At 36.9% G+C, this 21683-nt stretch overlaps 1 protein-coding gene across 1 annotated transcript in view; it reads right to left on the bottom strand.

Annotated features, from left to right (window-relative positions):
• The window catches only part of LOC113109629 (A disintegrin and metalloproteinase with thrombospondin motifs 6-like), an 81497-nt gene that overhangs the window by 53308 nt on the left and 6506 nt on the right, over positions 1-21683 (bottom strand). Inside the window, exons 4-10 of the mRNA XM_026273310.1 lie at positions 19923-20091; positions 19484-19701; positions 19269-19352; positions 18290-18435; positions 10103-10146; positions 4507-4612; positions 2651-2797 (exon numbers count right to left, since the gene is read on the bottom strand). Coding sequence (XP_026129095.1) covers positions 2651-2797; positions 4507-4612; positions 10103-10146; positions 18290-18435; positions 19269-19352; positions 19484-19701; positions 19923-20091 — 914 coding nt within the window. The remainder of the gene's footprint in view (positions 1-2650; positions 2798-4506; positions 4613-10102; positions 10147-18289; positions 18436-19268; positions 19353-19483; positions 19702-19922; positions 20092-21683) is intronic.

The following is a 21683-nucleotide window of genomic DNA, read 5'->3' as shown; positions in this document are numbered from 1 at the left end:
CAAACCAACAGAGCAGCGTTTCTTTGTGTTTGTGTGGGAAGTTGGCACACGATGATAAAGCTTCTGATGCCAGCGATGGCTGTGATGTTAATCTTCTTCCATGAGGTCATTCACCAGGAAAACTTTTTGACAGCCATGGCAACCGCTATTATTTTCTTTCGTTTTACGTTAGGCTAACATTTCACAGACTTGCCTAGGACTGCCTACTACAGATCAACTTCCACACTCTCCTCTAGCCATGAACAGACTTTTTCTAAATCCAGCACATTTGTGTGGTTATAAAAAATTAAGTCCATTGTTAAGTGGCATTATGTATCAGTGATAAAATAGCCATCAGAGTAATCATCTAACTGCACACTAGACATTTAACCAAGTTAGTTAAAATGTAACATTTGGCAATTTAGGTTTTAGAAGGGTGCTCACAGACATCCTTTTTCTCAAAGTGATATTTTCTCATTTGGGAAAAGGCCAATCTGCCTGGACTGCTGCTACACCATTTTTGAGTCATGGTGCACAGGTTTCTATCAATCCACTTGGATGAAAGGTTACAATGAACACTTTCAAGGAAAAAATTGCCACTAGTTTTGCCAATGTTTTGATAATCTTTGAGTGATATTGAGAGTGGACAGTTAATGGGCAGCTATAATCAATCTGCAGCAGTTTTTTTTTTGTGTGTGTAGTTGAGCTGTAGTCTTCAGTATTTATCTGTTTGTCTAAAAGTGGAGTAACATTAAGGAAATGTTGGCAATATTTTATGGACAAAAAAGGTTTATTGTCTATTGTCAATAGTTTAGCAATCTAATGCTGACACAGAAGTCATTTTCAAACTAAGGAGCTTTCTGTTCATCAATATAAGGTACCCACATGACCAATCTGAAATTGTTGTGAAATCTGCGATGCACATTTTTCATCCTGCCAGTTATATAGATTCCTAAAAAAACTGTTACCTGCAAAAATTCACCAAAAAAGGTAAATGTGTTCAAATCTTACACTTGACACAGTTGATAAAAATTTTCATGCGTCACCTCTTTTTTTCAGAGCATTCACAAAACTCTGTGTCCAGTTGTAGTCTGATTAACTTGCATGCATGCTAGACCAATCTGATTTACATTCCTCATTAAAGGCTTTTAATGTGACTGCAAAAAAAGGACAAGTTTTATTCTAACCTAAATCAAACATTTAAAACTCTTGTAAACTTACTAACTTGAATAGTAAAATGTCCGATTTCAGAATCGCTTGACCCTAAATGTTATATAACTTTAATAGTTGTGGTTACACTATTTTGACAGTCAACTTTAGACATTGTCAACTAAAGCCCAAAGTATATTTCACTTTTTATGCGACGGTCCATACACTGTGTGTGTGATGAAGATTTCATCACCAGAATAGTACACGCATACTCTACATGCACCACACAATTGGTACGTGCAGGTCGCACATGTACACTGAAATTGTTTTGCAATAATCCGTTTTTCCACAAGGTGGCAACACTGGCTCGGGCCATTGCTTCACAGTAGAAAATGAAACTAAAAAAGATGGAACAACAACAAGATGCCCGAAACTGCAATACCAAATGCCTATACTGAAGAGCACTTTTTTGAGAGGGTTAAGAGATAGTCACAACTTTATTTCAAAAGATTTCAAAGATATTTTTATCAGTCATAACATCTGGAGAAAAATAGAGCGGACACTGGACAAAGATGAAACATTCTAGGGCACCGCCTGCATTCAAGCATGCTATCAAATGGACAATTTAAAAGGCTATGCATTCAACTGCAGTCATATGCTAGCATACGTGTATAAAAATGAAGTATTTTGGGCTTCGCTTTCATTTGAGTATTAATAAACTGGTTATGGTTAGAGATATTGCTAGGGTTAAGTTGAGTTAAGTTAAGTACTTATAGTCGGTAGACTGTTTAAAGTAAAAGTGTTACCCATGGTGTTATTTTACAAGTTGCATCTAGTTTTTAAAACGTGTTCTGCAAAACTTTTGTAAGATTTGCATTTGGTTCTACCAACATTAAGAGTTGGGTTAAGTGTATCCAGTGTATGAAAACACAGTATTACATTATCAACCCATACACATTCACTGCGAGCTGCATTACATGCAGGGCTTTCATGAAAATGATTTGAATGGTGGCAATAGCAGCGTATTTAAGAAGAATAGTTTAAGCCAAAATGAAAACCCAATTCATTAAATAGGAAATCATTTGAAAGTTTAAACCCAAATGAAAACAGTGGTGCGACCACTGATTATCATAGCAAAGACAACATATTAATTCTGTGAGCGGGGGATGGGAGAAATCTCTAGCATTAATTCTGATCTTGTCTTGAAAAACAAAAACAGTGTCACGTGCATCATAGGAGAAGTCAAACTGCAAGACTCTGCGCCAAATCTTCTGCCACTGCCAGAATTTCATCGGAGGTAAAAATTTTCTTAGCAGCCATTAATCGGCTGTCGATAAACATGTCAAACCACCGATCAAAGACTTCAGATTTTAGCCTGGGATTATAGACGACATTTCAGATGAACAAAATTGTGCAGTGTGAGCTGGGCTTTAGAACAGCAAGTGAGACAAAATAATGGATTATATTATACTGTATGTGATTGAATTAGGGCAAGCATTCTTCAAATGCTCTTTTCACTTACTCCAAAAAGCTGGTGATATAGTCCTTGCTGCAGGCCGACCAGGAGAAGGGGTTGGTGTTGGCTGTGATATGGGCCGCCATCAGCTTGGCTGTCTCGTGACCTTTGGTTCCACAGGAGTTCCCGATCCCATCGTGGTTCATGCCGAAACTGTGAGACAAGCAGCAGATCGTGAACTTTGCCGGATCACGTCAATCACGTCTCACTTAAGCAAACAAGCTTGGGCAGCTCTGAAAGCTCAGGAGCCGAGGACATCTCCTTCAGCTAAGCTGTAAAGAGAGGCTCTCTCTGGCTCGGTAACAGCTGTGAGAAGAGGACAGACGGGTCAAAGGCCAGAGGCTGTCTGGAGCTCTGAAGGAACGTGAAAGTTGTAATCACCACCCTGATCCAGGCCTGTCAATCAATAATTACACGTTTGAGCAGACCTCAATCGGGCAGTCATCTCTTAATGAACCTGGCCCGGCTTCCCCCCGTCCTCCAAGCTGCTGTCATCCTCTCATCGGTGTACAAGACTGCTGAAGCATTCAGCCACATTCCTTGCCGGCAACTCCACAAATACATCATTTGAGCCGTGCAAATTTTGCTCCCTTATATATCTGTCTGGATGTTGCATGAAAAAATCAGATCACCTTACGGCAAGACCTCGAAGCTTTCGTTGTCGGCCGGGGTCTTTCCAAAAGCAGAAGTAAGCCTCTAATGCATATAGCATACCCCCCACCACATCACACAATTCCTCTGTGTTTTTTTAAGGCGCACATTTATGACATTTCACTCTACTCTCAATATAAATCAGCATGGGAGAAACCTTCCCCGCAAGAAGCCGGGGCTATTTTTACAACTGCTCCACAACAGAAGCAGACGCAAGACATAATAGAGGAAATTGCCATCTCGCTGAACTTAGCCGAAAAGCTACATAGACCAATAGATCATGGTTATTTTTCTAAGCGCTCGGGATAGGGTTCATTTGTCCAGACTGTCATTTGCATAAAGATGTGTGTGCAGGCAGCTCATGCTTTGCATTTTGGCTGGAGGATTATAAATAGTAATGACCACAATAAAACCAATCCAGACACAAATATATTAAGAGATGTGAAAACGTCACATGGAGAATACTGAGCAATTTTTCAACCACAAGGGCTTTAATAAGGTCCTGACCATCTCATTACACTTTCACGGGTGAATTCACTGAACAGTTGCATTACTGTTGTGTGCTGTATTTCACTTGCTACCCGCAATCCAGTTTAATTAGATACTAAATGCTCTAAAACAGGTGTCAAACGAGATCGAATTTACCTGGAAAATTTGAAACTTGAAAAGTTCGGCAAAGCCCTTTATTTATTTATTTATTAAAAAAAAAAATTTGGACAGCCTGAACTAAACTTGTTTTTTTTTTTTTTAAATAAGTTCAAATAAGTTTTTCTTGGGCGATAATAGCAAAATAGTTTTTTTTCTCTTCGTTATGTTATCAAAACATTCAGTCGTGGTGCTCAAACTAGAAAAGTGAGTTCAAATCTGGCTTGCAACATTCTTGTTTCCTTTTCTCCCGAACATTTTCTCATAAAAGCACCAGAAAGAATATAAACTCACTGTAAACAAGACTATTTAAAGGGATAATCCACCCAAAAATTACAATTTCATCATCACTTATACTTTCTGACTTCAATGACATCATTTTTTTTTTATTATCATTTTTGGGTGTACTCTCCCTTTAGGTTTCAAACTGTAATAATGATGGCTGCCTTAGCAAACACCACCAATTAACTGCAATTAAAATATTACAATCTAATTCCATAAGACTTTTCACATTTATTCATTAAGACAGAAACAAAAAGACAAATAGAAAGAGAAAATAGACTTACTTGTGTCCAATCTCATGAGCAATAGTGAAGGCTGAACCAAGGCCTATATCTTCATTAATACTACAACTCCTCTCCGGCTCACACATTCCAGCTACGGATGCCAAACCTGAGCGCGCACACACAGACACACAAAAACACACACACATAAGGTCAGGTCAAGGTGTAGAAGTGCTCCACTGAGTCACCACCATAAAATCAGATTCTTCACATTAACCTCGACACCACTGAATTTGAAGCTGGTGAAAAGTTTATGCTAAAGTTTTTTTAAATCACCAGGGGGTGGGTCAACACTGAAGGCTAGATGATTAAATAAAAAAACAACTGATGTTGTAGCTGGAAAATGTCTAGACATGGGGGTTAGATTTATAAATTCTACATCTGGTAACAAGGGACCACCTAGTAATTCAAGCCAGAGCTCGGAATTCAAGAAAACACATCACTTTGTGGCCCTAAAATTTAGATGTTTTTATTATTCAAGGTTTCAGAGTTGCAAAAAGAGTGAAAGAAATCATTGTTTTCTTAATCCTGTTATGTCTGTTTTCTTCCAAATAAGATTTAGTTGACAATTTTGGGGTATTAACATAAAACCAGCATAAGCTGAAATTTACTACTGAGGGTGTTTTAGTCCCCAGCCTATAGGGACTTGGCTTTCTGAGAGGTTTATACTTTTTTAAGCTTTATGTTGCACTGTCATTTTCCATGCTATAAATAAACAGGCCTGTTATTTAATTGGTATGGAATGAAGGAAACATTAAATCTACTCTCTGTTTTTATGTAGCAATGTTTGTAGCAAGCCACCTCGGTGTGGCAGCACTGACATAGAGCACTTGGATCCCACAAAACGTGCACAAATCTGTCTCTACACTGCCTACATATGCAGCTTGATGACTGAAATATAACATAAGAACCGACTCATTTAGAACAACACAACAGCAACAAAGTCAAGCAAACAACACTCAACATTTCACAAAGTACAGTGAAGAACCGACTCACAGCTGAAGTTTGGCTAGAGGTTGACCTAACAACATGCTACTCCAATATGTATAAAAATACATACAAGAAGCACATTTTCTGAATAAAATTCAAGCTATTGGCTTGGCATTTTTGTTACATTAATGATTTGATACTTTTTTCTGCGGGGAAAAAAATAGGAAATGGTTGCTATTTTCCTCGCAATTACAATAAATGGGGCTTTTAAGCATCAAAAAGGATGCAAAAGGAGCACCAAAGTACCAGAACAGTAGTTCATACACTGTAAAATAAATAAATAAATAGAAAATTAACTATTCATTTTACGGACAATTCTGTTAACCATAAAACACAATGTAATGAACAGGTTAGACAACTGTAAAAAAAATATATACACGAAAATCCCTTCATTTTAATACAGTACACTGTGCATTACTTTACAGGGTTTTTTGTTTTGTTTTACAGTACACTTGTACACTGTATTCCATGTTTTCTGAAGTAAAAAGATAGCTAAGCATTTAACAGCTTATGCTTTTGATTCTCCTAAAAAAGGATTCATTTCATGTCTTACAAAAATATTAGATGTTTCTTCTTGACAAAGATGAAGATGGACCAAAGATTGACTCTTCACATTCTCAAAGCCAGCTGCTTCTGTTAAGGGGAGGGGGTTCCCTTGAAGCTATGAAGTGGAGAAAAGGGCTCTTGCGAAATCCAGGTGTCTCTTAGCTCTTTTTTTCCCATCTATCCAGCCTGGGAGAGCAGAACAATTCTCACCAGATTACATCTGTTGATGATTGGTGGGAGCAAAACACAAAACCCTAAAGCTAGATGCATGGAGGACCATCCTAGATTCAAGAAGCCTGCTCTAGTCTCTGGTTGGATCAGACACATGGTGGGTAGTTTACCTCTGCAAACTCAGAAACACAAAGGACACCTCAGCCTTTAATTTAAAGTCCATAATTTAACTATTGAGTCTTGGATAAGTTAACTGTTGGGGTGGGGGTTGGGGGTAAATTTGTATATTTTGAAGAATGTTTGTATTCACTGGTATGCCACATTTAATTACAAGACATGTAAGAGCCAATGGAGAGTTGGTATAACGTGTCTTCACACAAGGTTGAAAATGCACTTGCCGCTTACAGAATTTGAGAGCTTTTCTCATATATGACTCAGTATATATACCATAAGTTTTATGGCCTCAGTTCATTATACTCTTATGGTCCTTTTTCTATCATAAATTTAAAGACTATGTTTTAATTTGTATATGGAAAATAGCAGCTTGGTGATTTTTGGAAATATATTATGATGTGTGGATCAATGAATTATTCATTCATAAATATCCAATTTTGTGTAGTTGCACGATCTGACATTTTAAAACCTGTACTAATCTTGCCTTAAATAATGAATTAAATTAAAAATTAAATTAAAAATTAAATTAAATTAAATTAAATTAAATTAAATTAAATTAAATTAAATTAAATTAAATTAAATTAAATTAAATTAAATTTATGCATTTAGCAGACGCTTTTATCCAAAGCGACTTACAGTGCATTCAGGCTATCAATTTTTACATATCATGTGTTCCCGGGGAATCAAACCCCCAACCTTGCGATTGCTTGCTTGCTAGTGCAGTGCTCTACCAGTTGAGCTACAGGAACGAATATAATAATAATGAATAATAATAATAATAATAATAATAATAATGAATATAATAATAAAACTGAGTCTGCAGGGGATGTCTTTTATTTTATTGTTTTCTGCATGTTGGTTGCACCACATGGCATTGTTGGTCGCACCACAATGCGTTTTTCCAAATATTAATAGGCAGGGTTTTTTTTTTCCTAAGAAACCAACGCTAAAATATTATTTCAGACTTCTTAAGAATTTAATTATTTTAATTCTTGTCTGCATGTTGGTTGCACAACATGACATTTTTGTTATGTTATTTTTGTCATGTTTTTCTAAATATGAATAGGCAGGTTTTTTTTTTCTAAGAAACAACAATAAAAGACTATTTCAGACTACTTAAGAATTTTTTTATTTTTTATGAGGCTTTTCCCCTTCATTTAAATATGAAAACTATCACCTTGACATTTTCGACTTGATTCATGTAAACATTCATGGAGGCTGAACTAATGCTTTAAAATGATAATATAACAAAAGAGTATTGGAAAGGTATAAACCTGACCTCCCTGTGGGCAAAATAATATTAAAGATATTGCACAAGAATATGTAATACCGAGGGAAGCTTGTGTCTGCTTAGGAACCATCGCTCCAACAAAGCACTTCTGCCCTCGTTATCTTCCTTATCCAGAGGCCCAAACAAGAGCCGACATGCAAATCAAAGGCTAATAAGACACCGACTGGAGGCAAGAAGGGTAAAAAAGGAAAGAGATACAGGATGGAAAAAGGCTAGTGGGCCCAGGCTGAGTCGAAAGCTCATTGGTGGGGCTTGTTTTCCTAAGCCAAGGGTCACGTTGATATTATCCCCGCTCCGCGATTACCCGGTGACCCCCAGAGGGCAACACGTTGACCCGAGATCACGATGGTGCCTCTAGGTGAGTGGGGGGGGGGGGGTGTTGAAGTGGAGATGGAGGTGGAGAAAGAGGAGGGGGGCAGCAAGGAAGCAGAGCAGATGCCAGGGCAATTAAAGGGACCCGGGGAATGTGACGAATGCGGTCAATCTGTCAAACCACCCCTGGAGTCACAATATTACTTCTAAGATATACGGTTGAGCACTGGAGGGGGCTGGTTCAGATAAGACGAGGCTTTGACACTGCCTGCAGACCATTTAAGGGGGAAAAAACACCAGTGTTTGCTTTCTCCTCAGTTATCCCGTCTTTTTTAAACATATTATTTCTTCTTTTATCTGCTGTTCTCTGTTATATATTGTATAGTCACTGGTTTTCTTTTTTGGCTTGCCCAGGGGAGGGGTAAACACCTCGGTCCCGTAGCAGACAGGAGTGGGAATGTTTGGAAATTAAACAAGAGACAGTGGCGGCTGTTGAGGCTTTGAGCCATGTTTGAGCTCAACAAGAGCCAAACAGCTTTATAAAGATGGGGCAGCAAAGTCTTTCTCAAAAATCCTACCAAATTATTTGTTTAACGAAGCATGTAGCATTTGCCATTCAGTGACATACAGTACGTTTGAAAGTTTAGTTGATTCAAAAATGAAAATTCTGTCATCATTTACTCACCCTCACGCCGTTCCAGAAGTGCCAGAAATTTGTTCATTTTCTGATCCAATTCCATTCAAATTTGATTATGGAAGCTGAAGCATACTTGCTTGATCCACAAGAGCCAGTGAGGTTCATTCTTGTGTGTCACACCATTAGTTTGAGCTTCCACAAGAACCACTGAGGGTTTTCTTGCATGTCAAGCAAGCATGGTTGAGTTTTTGATCAATAAATATTCCTTAGTAAAATTGTTATATATTTAAAATACATTTATTTAATTCTATTTGAAATCTACCAACATATTTACTGCCATATTGCTCAAGACAAACTGATTTAAAAATGATAATTAAAACTTTATTTGGAGTATTATTTGTGCACCATGCACATTTTTTTATATTAAGCCTTAAAATGTGTTTTAATGTCACTATTGATGAGGATTGAATGATCTTTGCATAATAGCAGTCTTTAAATGCAAGTACCTGAAGTATACTTGAAATAGTTCCACTTTAGCACAATCAAATATACTTCAGTATATCTTTAGTTGGACTTCAGCTATATTTTCACACAATTAAAGAACACAATTAGTTGTTCAAATTTTGTAGACTTTAAGTATACCAGTTTAGTATAGCAAAAGTACTATTGCAGGTAAAAGTACATAAATATGTAAATGTATCTGTAGTGTACAATATTTCTTTTTCACTAGGGTTTACATGTGACTAAAAGTCTAAATTAGATGTTTATCATATAAAGTGATTGTGACTCCTCAGAAGACTGGATTAAACCACTCTATATGTATAGATTTACTTTACAATCTCTTTATGAATGTTTAGAAGCATCAACATTTTGGGTGAATACACTTTCAATGGAGTGACAGAAACTTCTCAGATTTTGATTAATATCTTAATTTTTGTTCTGAAGATGGACACAATTTCTCTGCATTTAGGGCCGTTTCATAGTCAACGCATCTGTACGCATACGCGTCCCGGAGGCTACGCATCGTTACACTTCGGCCACCATTATGCGTCGGTGCGTCGCCAAATGTGTCGTCCTAGTTTTTGATACGCGACGCGCCGATGCACGCAATAATATGCGTTGTCGGTGGGGGCGACATTGCAAGTATTGTACATTAATTCATGTATATTGTGTTTACAGAAGAAGAAGGTTTGAATACAATGGAGGGCGAAGAGGAAAAATTATGCGAACTTATACGTATTCATCCACATTTATCTCTGCGTTGCCTTTGTTGCCGCTGATGTTAAATCAGCAACAGAACGCTTGCGTCCACTGTTTAGACTATGAAAGGGAGCGCGTCGCTCGCGTTTCTCGCGTTGACTATGTAAGGGCCCTTAGACCAACATGAGGTTGAATAAATATTGACAGAATTTTCATTTTGGGACTAACTCTTTAAATCAAAAGAAAATTTAGTTTAAGGATACATTTCATATACTTACCGAGAGTACCGCAGGGTTTGTTCTTATAGGTGCAGATGTCATACCTAAAAGAGAAAAGAAACCAAATGTAAGGTCTTTGTATGACAGAAATTCATCAGAACTCCATGTGTTACATATAAAGAAAACGTTAATTATTATACGTTAATTAGTATACATTAACTGGGTGGATGCTTAATGTCTGGAGCCACACTTTATTCTGATATTCCACTTTACACATTCTGCCAACTTCTCAACTACTTGTCAATTAGCAGTCATTAGAATATTTGTAGACTGTCAGCTTAATATCTGCCAACACTTTATTTTGATGGTCACCCAACAGACATTGTAATGACTTCAAGTCATTTTGCAAGTACATGTGAACTTATTCTACTAACCCTAACCTAACAATCTATTAATGCGATGAGAGTAAGTTGACATGTAGTTGCAAAGTTACTTAGTAGTTCGTAAAATGTCTAAAGTGGACTATTGAAATATATAGTGTAACCAAAAGGACCAAACTATGAAACAGTATGGCTCAAATCCTTCCTTTTATGCAAGTCCACTCATTTTATTTTTTTTTATTACCTATTTTATCATCTAGCACATTAAAAGTGTAAGTATTAGCACATTAGTGCATTAGTATGCGATTATGGTTCATGTCTGTAACACATAATCTTACATTAACATAAACAAGGTCCACATTTACATTTGATCTGTTCTTGCTTTCAACATGTTTGAGCTGAAAAAAGACACGCCTTGAAGTTTAATAATTATTCAAATTTAAAACGTCAAATTAATCCAATGTAATCCAAATCTACGACCCATATTTTATTGACAGCATCCACTATAACTTACTGTCAGTTTGTGCAACTCGCCTCAGTTTTCTTTTTATTTAGTTTTATTGATGTTTGTTTTGTAACCCAAACTCTTTCTTTTTCCCCACTGGGACTTCTCGTCAGTCTGCGGACATTTTCGAACGCAGGCCTATATGAAAGAATGCCAAATATTTTCTTATTCCCCAAATGGGGCATTTAACACCTCCTGAAAAATATCACAAGCAGTTTGGGCTGCTGAGTCTGGCCAAAGGCAGGCAGCCAGGCTTTGTTTGACATTGTCTTCAGCACAGAGGAAAGACACGGTGCCTGATCGGAATCATATTAAACTCTCTCAGAAGCTTTGTGTTTTGCGTCAGGGGCTTGAGGGGAACGGCGCAGACGTTCTGCACATATTCAGTCAGACCGGCCGTTTCTATCGGCCTTCTCTTGTGGTGTCGATCTGAAGATATCCATGTGCTCTGTTTACTGTGGCAACTGGAAAGGGTCAAAAGAGCCAAAAGATCTTTGAATCTGGAAAACCATACTGGAACATTGCAGCCAAAAAAAGAAATAATCAAAACAAGCGTCTCTTTGTGCTCCTTTGCACAGTTTTTATACAAATGTGAAACAATGTAAACTCATTGTGAGATCGCGCTCATGTAAAACATTCTTAGGACAATGTGAGCAGTGCCTGCCCATGCAAGTGAGATGAAATGCAATTAGTAGGGCGTTTTGTGCAGCAGTGCAGTAGCTAGGGCATTGCTAGGTGGTTAGTCAAAACAGCTGTTTCTATGGAATTTTTTAATTTACCATCATCAGTTATTTAACAAGCTATGTGTTTTGAGGTATAATGCCCATAGCACAAATTACCTGTCATATTTTAAAATAATATACATGGTTCAATACCAGTTAAGCTCAATCTACAGCACTTGTGGCATATTGTTGATAACCACAAAAAATCTTAATATTATTATTATTATTCTTTAAGATTTGAGAGGCACTGACAAAAGAAGAGAATGGAGCCAGCTGGTAAGTGTTAAAACACTCACTGCTTCAACAGAATAGTCACAATAAAACAATCTCTTATTAGAAGGGGGCCTATTATCCCTTTGTACAAAGTCTTGATTTGGTTTTTGGGGTGTACTAGAATAGGCTTTCCTTCTTTTTCGTTGCAAAAACTCATTGTTTTTCACATATTTTACATAATAGTTGCACCTCTCTTACCAGTCTGTCTTAAACACTATTTAGGTCCTTTTTCGGGGAAGCCCATCCTTTCGAAAATGAAATGTGCTCTGATTGGTTAGCTGGCCCAGTGCGCTGTGATTGGTGAACCGACCACGCCCCTTACCATAAGCACAAGCTTCATCTGCTCAGCTATCAATATATTTACAATGGTGTCAATTTTGCACAATTATGACACTGAGAAGGTTTACAAACAAGAGGAAAGGTGAAAAAGTGTAAAAGGGTCCCTTTAAAACTCTTATTAACGTTTTCTGTTTACATGTTATATCCAAATGATATCCAACAATTTTACCACTGTAATGTAATACCTAAAACCTTAAAGAGATAGTTCACCCAAAAATTTTAATTCTGCTATCACCTGCTCACCATGATGTTGATCAAAACCTGCATGACTCTTTCTTCTGCAGATCACAAAAATATATATATATATATATTTTTTTTTTTTTGAAGAATGCTGATCACTAAGTACCTTTGGTTACCCTCTACTTTTACTGAATGGAAATACAAACCACTGAGACATTTCTCAAATTATTTTTGTTATGTTCCAAAAAAAAAAAGTTTGAAGGTTTGGAACAGCGTGAAGGTGACTAAATAAATATTGGGTCAACTATCTCTTTAAAGGTGCCATAGAATGCTAAATAACTTTTATAAGGTGTTTGAACACAGTGTGTGAAAACAAACAGTCTATAATGGTACAAATCCACTCACTCAATGTTTTATAATCCTCATAATTCATAATTCATAAACAGTCTCTCCACACTAGCATTTCTCACTACTATGACGACATAGGCAGGGAAAGTCCCACCCATTTGTGATGCTCTCTGCTCTGTTAGCATTTACACAGCCCTGAATGAGAAGCTGCGGTCCGCCATTACTGTTCTCTTGCTGTAGCTGCTGGAGGTACAATGTCAGCACCAAAGAGCCATTAAAAGTGTTGTGTGTTGGGATGCATAAACGAACATTGTAGACTCCACAGACCGCTTAGGACACGATCTTTAAAAAACTTTTACTCCGGACTGCCTCACAAACAAGGGTCAGTTCAGCGCTGGAGTTGGGCAAAGATTGCTTCTGAAGGCTTCTGAAGAGGGATCGATACCAGGGCTTTGTGCGCAAACATCCAGACTCCAGACAAAGTAAGCATCACACATCATATTTTGTTTTCCAAAAGAGCTTCTTGGCTCTCTGTAAGGCTAATGTTGCTAAAGCTACCATTGTCTCTGCCTGTTTTCAATAATGCTGCCTTCATGTGCTACCAGAATGATCGTGAATAGGAATGTGGTAATTAAAAATTGCATTTGGAAGCAATGTGACGTCAGTAACATGGTCATAACACCTGTATGCCCGCGATCATGAGCTCTTGAAGCTCCATCAGGGTGGCCAGGTTTTCAAAACAAAACCCTCCCAATAGCTACTAAAACCTAGCCCAATCATGTTTTGAGGGGGATCTCCCGGGGAAAATCGCATTCCGTTGGGATAAAATGCACATTTATGGTGGGATTCCCCTGGTAAAATGTGCATTTTAGGGGCTAAATATCATGTTATTGGGGTCACTTAAACTGGTGGGAAAAACCTCATACCCTAAAAGTGGCAATTTCAACAAGCCATAAAAATGATCTGTGGGGTATTTTGAGATTCTCAATTTTGAAAAGAAAAGACAGGAAACTTAATTTTAGGGGTAATCAACAAATTCCGTTGACCGAGTTTGTACTGAACTGGAATATTTCTTAAATCATTAGTTTAACATATTTTTTTTATTAATATTGCCATAAGAAACCACAACTAAGAATAACTACATAATATAAGCATTGCATCACACTGCTAAATCTAACAAAATAAGATAAATTAACAAAACAAAATTACACATTCAAATTTAGAGTAAATTAAATGGAAGATCCTATGTACATATGTTTGTGTGTGTGTGTGTGTGTGTGTGTGTGTGTGTGTGTGTGTGTGTGTGTGCGCATGCATGCGTGTGTTTCCCTTGATGTCTAATTGATGTATGTACTGTACTGGTAATTCAATAATAATAAAAAAAGAAAGGCATACACACGGAATGATAAACAAGGTCTGCCTTGAGGACGGGCTTTTAATGTATTAAAAAACCAAGGACAATGCAAATTCAATTTCAGTTCACTCCCTCCTCATTCCATGACTCCCCAAGCAGAGCAAACCCACCAGCATTAGGTACTGTCTCATGAACTTGTGTCGAGAAGCTGACCTCATTTGGACATCGATTTATTTTGATTTAGTTACTTTAATTTCCCCCAGCTCTCACAATGGATCGTGTTCCAAACAAGCAATATTGCATCCCCCCGCCATGCTCCGGCCAAAAGTCTAGGACTGGAAAAACATTGCTGAAGAGGTCAGGATGGACCGTCCGTCAGGATGATGTGTCTGCATCACGCAGTCTTTATCCCATTAATGTTTCTTTCTCTTGTACCAGCAGAGATACTGCAGCAAATGTGGCAAATGCCATCACCCGAGAGCTTCTGTCTAAATGTTTGCATCTCTGAGCCACCCAATGAGAGGGACAGCTGACCACAGAAAACTGTCCATGTGACCTCTGCTGACGTGAAAGTCATTTAACAACAGATACATTTATGCATTTAGCAGACGCTTTTATCCAAAGCGCATATATTCAGGCTTTACCTTTTTTTTCTCAGTATGTATGTATATAGTTTATCAGATACATTGATCTATAATTATTTCTACTGCAATAATTATGTCCTTTTTCTGTTACACCTTTAAATGTAAAATCACTCAAATATATCTATTTTAGTAAGCTACAAAAAGTACAAAGATCACAATTTTCTACATTTAGTAAATGACTGCAATTATTTACATTTTAGTAAAGTTTATAAATTGTATAAATTATCAATATGAACACTTTGGGTCATTTAAGTAAACCATAAAAACTTAGACAAAACTGTAAATTTTAGAAACTTTGAAAAATACTTAAAAGTCCGAGTGATGCTGTACATTGCTACGACTGTGAAAGTAGCCGCAGTTTACAAATTTGATTAAAATGGTTGCTATAGTCACAATTTTTTTAAACAATTTCAAAAGTTGGAATAGTTTACAACATTTTCTTATTCTCACAGTTACAACAGTTTTTGAAGTTTAGTGTAAGCTTTTTGCATTCATTAAAATTTACTTAAAAAAAATAATAATAATTGAAACATTTACAAGGTTTACCTAAGTTGCCATGTTGTGGTTGTTTCCATTATTACATTATAGTTAAATATATTACAATAAACTTAATAAACTATTGTAAAAATCACATTATAAACTACTTACAATTTTACAAACATTGTAAAATATTGCGTTTGATATTGTAGTAAACACTGTGCAGTAAATTGCAACAATAATACATTCAGTAAAATTCATAAACCACATTTGCTTTGCGACAAACTATGAGAAGCTTAGCTTACACTTTATGTTATTGTCCTTGGTACAGTGTAATTGCTGTACATGTACTGAGTAATAATAATCAACATGTAATTACTATAGGGTAAGGGTAAAGATTTGGTTTAGTTGCATTTTAAATTATGTATATGTGCATAACTTTTGTAATGTGAAACAAGGACACTGTAAAAAAAAAAATAGTAGAAGTCAATGCGTGATGTCAAACAACAATCACAAACCAAAAACAATCAAAAGCATGACTGATTAGCACTGATTTCTACCAAAATAAGCAAATAATCATAATTGGCTAGAGAGCTAATGAGTATAGACATTACTTTGTATGGTATGCTGGTGAGTTTACTTGAACGGGCTTTCAAGGAAACATCACTCTGATTGTTAAGCTCTCCTTCAGGCTATCATTAGTCATATATGAAATCACCTCACATAAATGTCTCCAAACTAAGCACTGCTAGTACAAATGGTCATAAAATCACATCGCTGCAGGGGCACCTTCCTCCTGCAGTACTCAACAATAAGCTAACCGCACAAAGCTAATCAGCATATTAGCCTTCACGTAAATAAGGCTTTGTTCATGCTGCACACGAATCAAATTTGATTTTCAAATCTAATCTAGAACCGACTGACTACACTGTCATTTTACCACCGATGAAATCTGATCCGTTCTTTAATGCAGTGTAGCTGATGTATGTAAAATGACTTTCTCACAATGTGGAAAGAGAGGACAGAAAACTGAAATATTGCCTTTGCTTATGTCTATCATGACATTTCGCTCAGAAGCACGGATATACTACACTCGTTTGTCCTAAATAACTGCCTCAGTGACTCATTCAGTATATAAATAGTGTAAGTAAATGCCATATAAATGTCATAAAAGTAAATGTCACATAGTCGACTGTATGAATCCAGAATGATGAGAAAAAAATAAATACATTTAGTTATTTCTTTCTTTAAGTAAATTCGATATGAACTTTTCAAACTAACTGCAACTTAGTCCAGACTCTTAAAAAAATAAAAAATAAATAAAAAAATCCAAATGCCAAAAAAACTGCATGTTTCTATATACAGGTTCCACACACTGACTTAAGATCTAATGAATATTTTTGGCTTGGGATATAATAGCTATCCACCGTTTGACTATTGTTCGTTTCTTGAGTAAAGCCTCAAACAATCAGAACGGATCTCTTAAAACAACAGCCGTGGATCCAAAGAATACAGTATGAGCTTTGGAGTCATTTATATTTAACTGAAATATGAAATGTCAATTCCTCCAACAAATTTAGCATAACACAAAGGTTTCCCTCTCTTTCTGAAAGGAAAATTCTCTGACTAAAGTTTAAAGCTGCACTTAATTCAGAATGAAATCCATTTATAGCGGCAAACTAGCGGGGTTTGTTTGCCAGACTCAAAACCAGTCTGCCAGAAATTAGCAGGACAACGGCTAGCTGTTTACCGCCTGGCTTACTTTGGCAGATTTGTGTCTGTTCTGGAGAAATAAACTTAAGATGAAACTTTCTGTAGACTAGCGTCAGACGCACCGCCCATTTCAGTCAATTCGAAAAGTTGTTTGGGCTCCACATGTTTAGCAAAAACACTACGAAGTTAAACAACTTCTATGTGTGACGGTGTCAATGCTTGCACCTGTCCAAACCACAAAGTCATGCCTCACTGAACACCAATTAACAATGACATTAATAACCAGTTTAGTCTCAGTTGTAAACGACCCACCCAATATATGCTTCCAGTACAAACTGTCAAACCCTAAATGCCAAAATGTCAACCAACCCTAAAACAAGTCGTTCTTGTCTAATTCCAGCTAAATTGAGGAAGTTAGTAAAAAATGTTAAATCACAGAGCTGTCCGCAGTTTAGTGGATAGATCGCCCACAAACTAATCACTGAAACAACTACTGTAAGACGTTTTGAGCTCCTGGATAAATATAATGAAGGAAGGGATTCCAGAAGGGTATGTATTTAACAAACACACATAAACACAAAAAAAGATTACCTCAAGTGAATAAAAGCTATTTTTAACAAGACACATTAAGTTTGCTGGGTTACGCCGTCAAAATATCAAAAATATCAAAGCAACTGCAACAATTCAAGGTGATGTTGGTAGTTTAAACAGAGGTTCTTAATTAATGTTATAGTCAGACTGAATAGCAAATGAAACTATTTTATAAAGTGAGGTGTGAAAATTAAGTATTTGCACTTTCAGACAGCTAACATGTAGTAGATAACATTATTTAGGTTGTGGAATGGCAACTATATAAACTACTTAGCACTGAATACATATAATCTATTTTAAGATCCCGTTCTCATTATTAACTAACTATTAACTACAACTTTTGTCTCAATAAACTCCTAATATGCTGCTTATTAAAAGTTACTAAGGTAGTTGTTACGTTTGGGCATGGGGTAGGATTAGGGATCTAAAATATGGTCATGCATTAAAAGGAATTAATATATGCTTTAAAAGTACTTATAAAAACCCAATGTGCTAGTGATGCATGCTAGTTAATAGTGTGAACTGGTCCTTACAGTAAAGTTTAGTTGTCATCAATCATGATTCTGAACAAATGAAGTGTTGGTGACCAAGTGGGATGTGTTCCTGAATCAACATCTTGGCCCTGAAACAACATTCCTTTCAAACAAACCCAATCCTAACCATATCCCCAACCTCAACCACAAAGTGCTTCAGAAATCAGATGGAAATAATAGTAACCGACCTTGTGATGAGAACAGCATTGTCGTGATGGGCGATCCCGTTCTCTGGGATACTGTTTCCATCTCCCTGATGAGAAAGAATGGATTTCTGCCATTTACAGAAGCTGTCTAGAGATTTGTCTGCATGGTGGTTTATCTCCAAGTTGGGCTGCAACATAAAAAATAAAAAAAATTCAATGTATCAATGCAACAAAATCTGATCCACAGAAAGTTGACAAGTCATAATATGACAAAGGACACTTCGGCATGTTAAGTGTATATATTTTAGTTAAAATTTTATATATTATTTGGCTGGTACAATGTAAATTGTAGCTAGTTTTAGAGCTAGTTGGATCTTTTGGTTGGTTTCCCAGTCTGGGAAGAATTATTTGACTCTTCTAAGTACAAAAAAAACATAGACAAACGCCCTGGCTCTCTCATTAAAGACATTAACGTAAAATCTTTTACAAAGTTTCCCTCAGGGACAATGTCTAGGCATATCTGTTCGAATAACTTTTATCTTTAAAAGTGGTCAGACGATTCATGATTCCATCTGTCTTTTTCAGGGCAATAAAACAGCAGACTACCGTGAGGTGTGTTTCTAAGCCTCTAAAAATACTCTGAGCTCACGCTCATTTAATGCTAATGCAGATGAAAGACAAGAACGATGAATAGCGTGCATGTGCGTGAGACTAGGGAAATATATCACACCAGTCTAGTCTTAAGAAGTACTACTGAAATACATTGACCTTTAGCAAAACCAGAATGCAGCTGTACACTATAAACTGTTTATTCTTGAAGAATTACACCATTAAATGGATAGTTCACCCAAAAACGAAAACTCTTTATTGTTTACTCATCCTCATGCCATTCTAAACGTGTATGACTTTCTTTCTCCAATAATGTACCAGTTTTTCATCCTTACAGTGAAAGCTGATGGGGTTGAGTAAGCAATAACAGAATTGTCATTTTTGGACAACGATCGACTTGTGCAACACTCACCTGATCTTCTGTCAGAACAATCAGTCGGGTTACAATAATGTTCACAACGTTTCCAAGACTGGCATCACGGTAAAGTTTGGCAACCTGACCTCCAGAAAAGAAGAAAAGACACAAAGTCAGCCAAATGCTGTTTGAGTTCTTCTCTCGTACTCTTAAAAAATAATAAATTGCACATCGGAGATGAATACACATGAGAAAAGCAGGACCAAACTTACAATATTCATTACGGACAGGATGTAGTGCTCGATGTCTTTGCGACCGTGGTAGCCGACCATCATTTTGTCCGCCACCACTAGGGTCTCCACAAAGCGTTCAGAGCTGACAGAGCGTCGCTGGCGGTGGCCACCCATCGAGCTGTTGCCTTCGGTGGCTGGGTAAGGTGTGTATGCTTCGGGATTGGTATCGTAGCTGGGTGTCCTGGTTACTGTGAGGTCTTGGGAAAACAAAAATCGTTCACATTTTCATCAAAAAGTGATTCATTAGCAGTTCAATTGATAGTAAAATGAGGTTTAGCTGAAGTAGATCTTAACTCAACGTTTATGCTGAAGCTGTTTGCAGAGACGTCCAGCCAAACCTGAACCACTGACCATCATTTCCTAAACTGCTATCTATAGCTGTTTATGTCACCGTGTGGCCAAACGGAGGTTTACCAACCTGAAACACCACAGCTGAGCTCCTCGCTTGGCTCTTGCAGAGAAGGAATGGAAGTCTTTTTATAAATAACATGTGGTTGTCCATCTTGGTTGACGTCACTGAAATTTCTGGATATATTTTTTAATGGCTCTATTAAATATTGCTCGTCCTCTGTGGTAATGACGCCATGCTTGATAAGAAAAGAGAAAATGATAGGTTACGCAAAAGGCACATTGGAAAAACAAGAAAATATGTCCATTGACAAGGTTTGAAATATTCCATTTGCAGTGTCAAGGACAAGGTTGTAAATTCATGCATTTTAATGGCCGTATCACACGCTTATCATCTCTACAAATACATTCATGCTGTTAAAATACATACCAGAATCAAGATAACTATTACTAAGTAATTCATATCATTCAGCATTGCAAGAAAATGCAAAAACACGCCACAATACAAATCAGTGAGATAAATCACTCAAAAACCACCAATTACATAAAGAACAACACTGTAATTACTGGGACAGGAACCAAAGCACACAGACCTGCGCCCTTGAACACCCCCAATTTAACATAAATTCAAAAAGAGCCTCAGAAATGTGTTTATAGAAAAAGAAGAGGGGAAAAAAATGCTGGCATGTTCTCCAAGTCTGTAAAACTCCACAATGAGACCAATTAAATCTTTACAAAGAAATAGCCAACGCTGTGCACGCAAAACAAAAGCACAGTTGATATAAGCCGTATGCTGTGTGATGCACGGTGAAAAATGCTGAGGCATTCAAAGGATTGTTTTTCCATTTTTGGTTTCAATAAAATGACTGAAGCAACGCAGAGATCTCAATTTATGAAGCATGGTGAGCCAGTACCTTTGGCCGCAACAATCATAATATAACATTTTAGCATCATTACAACTGTCTATTTCTTTATTCTGACTAAAGGAGGACTGTGGAAAAAAGCCTAATATTACAGACCTGATAAAGCAAAGCTGTTTGAAATTTCTTGTGGACTACAGCCTAAAGCTTTTGTGTTGGTAATCTGGTTGGTTTAATGGCAAAGGTGGAACATTATGTTTGTAAAAGCGTCGCTTTTACTTCCATTTTAGCCCAGCCATTGGGACAGATCAAACTTGATGATATCAGTTATCAAAACTTACGATAAATTAACCATGGTTTAACTACAGAAGCCACAAATACCATGATCACTGTAGTTAATCCATGGTAACCACAAATTAACCATGGTTTCTAACTACCATAGTTTACACAATTGCACAAATTATCATGTGTAGAATAAAATTAAAATATCCGATTTTTTAGGCACGAATCACAACTGAATTTTTTAAAGTGATTAAAAAGATGTATTATATGAGTCGAGAGGAGAGAGCGCAGCGTTAATAACCTTGTTGAACTGGTTTATTATATTATCATATAAACGACTTTTCTCGACATTCTGAAAACTGGCAAAATTCAAAAGCTTCTTACAAAAGCTAACACTATTAAATGTAAGTCATGTGCCAGCCAAACAACTGCCACTGAGATGGTTTTTATAAATGATTGAAAAATAAATTACCATTGTAATCAACAGCACTGTCACAAATGGTGCTAAGGTGTATTGAAAATTCTTTAAATCATCATTGCATCATCTCTTGCAATATCAAACTGAGGAGTCAAGTAAAGATCTCAACAGGCTTGCTGTTTACTGTACTCCTGAAACTATAGGTCTGCCCGGTGGTGTAGAGGTAAGGTTTTGTGTTTGCGCGCAGACACTGTGGCTGCAGGAAATGCCT

This window comes from Carassius auratus, chromosome 10 (genome assembly GCF_003368295.1).
Source record: "Carassius auratus strain Wakin chromosome 10, ASM336829v1, whole genome shotgun sequence".
NCBI lineage: Eukaryota > Metazoa > Chordata > Actinopteri > Cypriniformes > Cyprinidae > Carassius > Carassius auratus.
Note: the sequence above shows the minus strand (reverse complement) of the source record. Positions and strands in the feature narration are given on the sequence as shown.